The sequence below is a fragment of the Condylura cristata genome, unplaced genomic scaffold (assembly GCF_000260355.1).
Source record: "Condylura cristata isolate star-nosed mole 26May11 unplaced genomic scaffold, ConCri1.0 scaffold00021, whole genome shotgun sequence".
Lineage (NCBI taxonomy): Eukaryota > Metazoa > Chordata > Mammalia > Eulipotyphla > Talpidae > Condylura > Condylura cristata.
Window position 1 is genome coordinate 243,400 of NW_004567122.1, and position 5,533 is coordinate 248,932.

General features: G+C 67.5%; 1 protein-coding gene across 1 annotated transcript in view; it reads left to right on the plus strand.

Annotated features, from left to right (window-relative positions):
* Positions 1–5,533, plus strand: part of BANK1 (B-cell scaffold protein with ankyrin repeats 1) — a 72,497-nt gene that overhangs the window by 38,753 nt on the left and 28,211 nt on the right. The window contains exon 13 of the mRNA XM_012727725.1: positions 1,288–1,418. Within this exon, the coding sequence (XP_012583179.1) occupies positions 1,288–1,418 (131 nt within the window). The remainder of the gene's footprint in view (positions 1–1,287; positions 1,419–5,533) is intronic.

Genomic DNA, 5,533 nt, shown 5'->3' on the forward strand with positions numbered 1-5,533 from the left:
CTCCTCAGCAGTGGCGCCACCCTCCGAGCAGCCGACTCGGCTGTCCGCGCTCCCTCACTAGGCTCCGCGGTGGGCTGCTGTCCCTCGGCCAGCACCGCGGCCCAGCGGCCCCCGTGTGCCCGGCGCCCTGGCAGAAGGCCGCTGGGCTCTCTGGTGCCCACCAGAACCGGGACGCAGCGCCAGCGCGGCTCCGTCCTGGGGGGCGGGCTTCTCCGGCGCCGCAACCCCTTTCCGCGTGAACCCCGCTTTAGGCAGCGGGGTTTCGTCTTCGGTGTTGTCTTTTCCGTACCTCCCCGGACCGACTCCCTGGGTGGGGCCCACCTCGGCAAGCTGGAACTTTCTGCGCCTTCTTTTCTCGGCTGCACTGCTTAGGTTTCTACTCACACGGTCCAGGACAAAATCTTCTTGACCCAGTGAGGCTTAAGCTTGCTCTTGTTGCCTTTACATTTCCCTCAGTAAGGTAAGCGACGCTTGAATTCATGAGATAACGTGAAATCCACTTTCAACTCCTGAGAACTCTCGAGTGTCAGATCTCCGTGGGTGGGTCGGACCTGGCTTTCGGGCTTCGACTTGGCGGTTTATTGAAGCCCAGGCGTTTGGGTAGGAGTTTTCCAGGATCTAGAGCTCGCTCCGTGACAAAACGTGGCGGTGTCGGCAGCCGTAAGAGCGAGGCTTCTCTGCTTCTGAGACAAGAACACGCGGTGGCCTGCCTGTCGCGTCCTGGCCGGCCGCTTCCCGGGGCCGTAGCTCCGCCAGTCTCGCGCGGGGTGGCCTCTTCACGGGAGGGCGCCGGAGGCCCGGGAGGGTGGCGAAAGGCCTCGGCCTGCCCAGCGTTTGCTCCTGGTAATGAGCCGACTCAAAGGCCTGTGACTTGGGTCGACGCTTTCCCCACAGTCTGGAGCAGTTTGCCTCCAGTCAGTGGGGAGGTTCCTCCCGAGAGCAGAGAGCAGCGGCGCACACCCGCCTTCTGCGTGACTGCAGGTGTGGAAATGCTGAAGCGTTGTGTAACGGTGACGTCAGGTTCTCCCACAAAACGGAGATCAGTAGGTGGGGAGACAGGCCCCGCGCTCAGCTTGCAATGGTAGCGTACGTTCCCGATCGCGAGGCGTGTCCCGACGCCTGAACCCGTGCAGTACACTCTGATGTGGCTTCAACGCGAAGCCGAGAAAGACAGTGCCCGAGGCCGGTGCCCCTCGTGAGCGCTGGGACCCGCCCTCGGGGTCGCGGGGGCTGGGGAAGTTGCTGCCGTCGCTGCTCAGCCTCCGCCTCTCGCTTGTGTTTTCCAAGATTTCCCCGCCGGCCCGGTGGCCGTCCATGTCCACTGCGACGGACTCCTCGTGGCCACGGCAGAGATCACGTACCACGCGGCAGCAAGGGCGGCGGCACCGGGCGCGCCGGCAGGGGACGCCGAGTGCCAGGTAAGCGGCTTCCTCTGGCTGGGTGCTGGGGGGGGGGGCGGGTGGGGCTGCAGGTGGCCGCACTGGCCCCTGCGAATGCGGGCGGGGGTGGTTGCTGGGGGGCAGTCAGGCGCCCTGAGCAGATGGCAGCAGTGGACTGGGTTGCTTGATCCGGCCTTTCCAGTCAGCGGCGCGGAGAACGGGTGTCCGCTGTGCAGCAGATGAGCACAGAAGGCGTCAAGAACTGGGTTCCCCTCTGTCCAGGTCTGGAGGGCCCGAGTGGCAGGGAAGCCGTCCCCATGCGGCGCTCGGGGCGAGTCGGACAGGCCCGGGGCGTCTGAGGGAGCGGCGCCAGGCTGGCTGCCGGTCGGGCACCCTGGCACTGGGCCTCATCGGGAGCGCAGGGGCCGTCACTGGGGGAAGCGGTTCCAGGAGGCGCCGGCCAGCCAGCCGCCCCGGGCCTCGCCTGGGCTTCCTGGGCCGCGGCGGGGACGCGCACAGCGCCTTCTAGCTCACCGCAGGCCAGCGGTCGTTGCTGCCTCTGCGGGCGCTGGTTACCTGGCCCACTTTCAGCAGAGAGCAGCCTGCCTCGCGAGCGGCTCTGCCCTGGGTCCGCCTGTGCCGCCAGAGTTCCAGAGTGAAGTGAATGTCACTTCTTTTTATAGAGCCGGATAATTAGATTATTCTTTGCTTAATTGCCTTGGTTCTCTGGAGGGGGAGGGCGCGCGGAGAAGAGGCGGCGGTGGCCGCGGCCGCGCTGAGCGGTGAGGCCCGCAGAAGCCCGGGCGAGCGGCCGCAGGGCTGGCGGCTGGGGGACCTGGCGTGCGCCAGTCTGGACTCACGGCCGGTATCCACCTCCGTGACCCATCGCCCTCTGCAGCGCTGCCTTCCAAAAGGCATGTTTGGCACAGCAGGAAAGGTGAAACGCCTTGCGGAAGGACGGGGCGGGGGCAGATGCCGTTTGTCCTGCGGGGCCTCGGAGGACGTGTGGCGGAATGTCTGTGGCGCGGCAGCGCGGGAGCGGAAGCCGCTCGGAGACAGTGATTCATCGTTGCCTGGCAAGCAGGCCCGTCTGCTCCTGTGACGCTCGCGCCCTGCGGGAAGAGTGGCAGGGTAACATGCCCAGTGCCCTGTCGGCATCCAGCGCAGCCGCCCCCACACACGTTGCGGGCTGCTTTTGCCTCCGGGGAAGGGAGACGTCGTGTGCGGCCAGTGAACGCGCAGTCTAACTCCCGACGCTGGGCCGGCCAGAAGCTGTGAACGAAACTCCCGATCCGCTGCAGCGCTCGTCAGCAGACTTACTTGGGGCGTAGTCTGTCGGTCAGGAGACACTGCTGCTCGGAGTTGAGAGCTGAGCGAGGTGGTACCTGCCCTGAGGCTGCCCCAGGCCCGCGAGGGCTGGGTGGGAGCGGCGCGGGACAGGCCCCCGCCTGCCAAGCCAGGCGCAGCCACCAGGGGGCGCCGCCGGGCGGGCGCGGCTGTCCTGACTTGCCTGCGGTCTGGCTGGGGCCTGAGACGGGGAGCCGGTTTAATAGGTCACCCCAGATAGGAGTGCAGGTTTCCAGGGCAGCCCCCTCGGGACGACTGTGCGCTCCTGCGGGCCGAGCTCCGAGGCCAGGCCACGCGCGGCGCCCAGTGCAGGGAGGCCGCGCTCGGGGCCACTGCAGGTGTGGTGGCCTCTGGGGGCGCCGGCCGCCCGCTCCTGCCGCCCCGCTGTGAGATGGGGCCGCTTCCCCGATGAGGCAGGCCCGGCCTTTCTGGGCTGGGGTGCAGAAGCCAGCTCCCGGCCCACCCGGGGGTGTTGCACGTTTCTCGTGGCCCTGGGCTTGCCCCCGGCCCGCTCCCTGCCCTCCGCCCCCTCCCCCCGCTGACTCTGAGCTGCGTGAAGCTGTCGCGCTTTGCACTGTGTGACGGTGGCATCACTGGTCTTCCGCGCACGTCCTCAGGACATGGGGTATCTCGTGGCTGGTCAGTCGGGACAGCACACGCCAGCAAATGCAGCCTTTCTATAAATAGGGCGCGCTCAGCACTGGCCGCGTGTCCCGTGAATTGCAGTGGCACGTGTGACTGGAGTGACCCACACAATCCGCAGCGAGGCGCTTCCTGTATCCAGGGAACGGGGGGTACAGCCGCACGAACAGCCTGTGACGCCGAGAGGAAGACAGTGAGCGAGCTGTGGGCTGCATTGTTCCGAGCTGCTGGCGTGTGTGGTGCGAGACGGTCTCTTATCGTTTAAACGCTGCCGGGTGGGAAGCAAAATGACAGTTCTGTGAGTCTGAGAGAAGAGTGGTCGTGAGCAACTGGGTTCTCCCAGTTTATTTGTAACGAAGGCCCGAGGCCGCAGAGCGCTTCGCCTCACCCGGCTGAATCATGTATCCGCTCCCTGAACCCCTCTTCTGGGCAGGCGCCGAGTCCCAGCGCAGCCCCCTAAGGCTCAGCGCCCCAGGGCTCAGCCCCCCCCAAGGATCAGCCCCCTAGGCACAGCCCCCCGAGGCTCAGACCCCCGGCCTCGGCCCCCCAAAACTCAGCCCGCACAGCAGTGTCTTGCTCAGTGAACGTGAGAGCGAGTCACATGCAGCGTGAAAGCCCGTCGGGAGCCGCCTGAGTGCACGCACTGGCGTGGGACGGCGAGCCAGCGCTGCGCAGCCGGGTGAGTCAAAGCCTGAGAGACGCGCATCCTATTTGCAGCAGCGTCTGGGGGCCGCAGTAAGTCGGCTTCTTGTCAGAGCCACTGGATACAAGAGAAAAACCAAATCAGGTCAGGGTGGGGAGGACAGGCAGCTTCTGGCCCCCGCCGGAGCCCGTTTCCAGAGCGTTCCAGCCCGCCGGCCCGGCTGTCCTTTGTGGTAAAGGCGCCGGCCACCTGCCGCTGTGGGAGCCCTCCGCTGCCCGCGGGCGCCAGAGCTGCGAGCATGAGCGCGCAGCCGCCCGGCATCGGGGCGCAGCCTGGGGGCTGGGGGGCTGTCTGCAGGGGCCTCCCCACTTCTCAGCGGCCCCCTGCAAGGCTTCATTTTGTCTGGCCCAGAAGCCGGGAGTTAGCGGGCGTCCCCTTCTGGGGAGCTCGGGGTCCTCCGGCTGGGGTGCCGGAACCGCAGTTTCTCTGCTCTGTCGCCCTCACAAGGCTGGTGGAACCCGCTGCAGGTTGGGACGCGAACTGCAGGGTGAGGGGCGCCCCACCTCCGGGAGCCAGGCTCAGACCTGGCAGCCGTCAGGCTCCTGCGCCCTGGCAACGCGGCCCGTGGGCCGGCTCGGCCACCCCTTGCCGTCTGTGCCCCACGGGCTGGCGCGGTCTCAAGACCCTCAGTGCGTGGTGCCCGGCCCTCGTGGTGGCCACTCACACTGGGGTGGAACGCGGTGACCGGACGGCCCCTCACCGCCCCAGCCCCGTCCTGCCCGAACGTCCCTCCACCAGCGGGCATGGCGCGCTCGCAGCCCCCTGGCTTTCTGGGCGCCTCTCCTCGGTGCACACCGGCCGGGGCCTGCCACGCCAGCCGCCCCCAGGGTGCTGCCAGCCCCGCCAGGGCTGTGCCCGTTTCCCGGGCCCGCGGGCGCCCTCGGAGTCCTCCAGAGGCGGCCTGCCGGGGCAGCGCAAGGCGCGGTGCCGCCCTCTGCCCTGTGGACTGACCTCTGGGTTGCGACGCCGCTTCCCCCCCGCGGCGGTCACCTGTGGCGATCCCGTCTGAGCAGCACCTCTGTGGTGCGGCCAGTGGTGGCCGGGCAACAGCGCAGCAGGACAGCGGGCCCAGGAAGGGGCGGGCTGTCCCTGACCGGGTGTGGGTGCCTGCTGTACCCGCAAAAGCGGCCCCCCCCCGGGCCCAGCGCCAGCCCAGAGCCTCCCGTCTCCACCCGTCCTGCCAATGCCGCGCGCTGCCCGGCCCCGGCCCAGGCGGCTGAGCCGCTGTGCCCGCAGGCCCGAGAGTTGCTGCTGGAATATGCCGGCACGGTCGCGGTTTCTTCCTGCCGCTATTTAAAAACTGAAAACGCACGTCGGCACACAATTCAGGTGAAAGATGAAAACTGTTCGTTGCCTAAAACACATTCATGTATAAAACCGAACAAGTGAATCTGACTTTTGGGAAAGTGAAGCGCCCCAGAGGCCGGTGGCCCAGGCACACGCCTGCAGTGACTGGCGCACG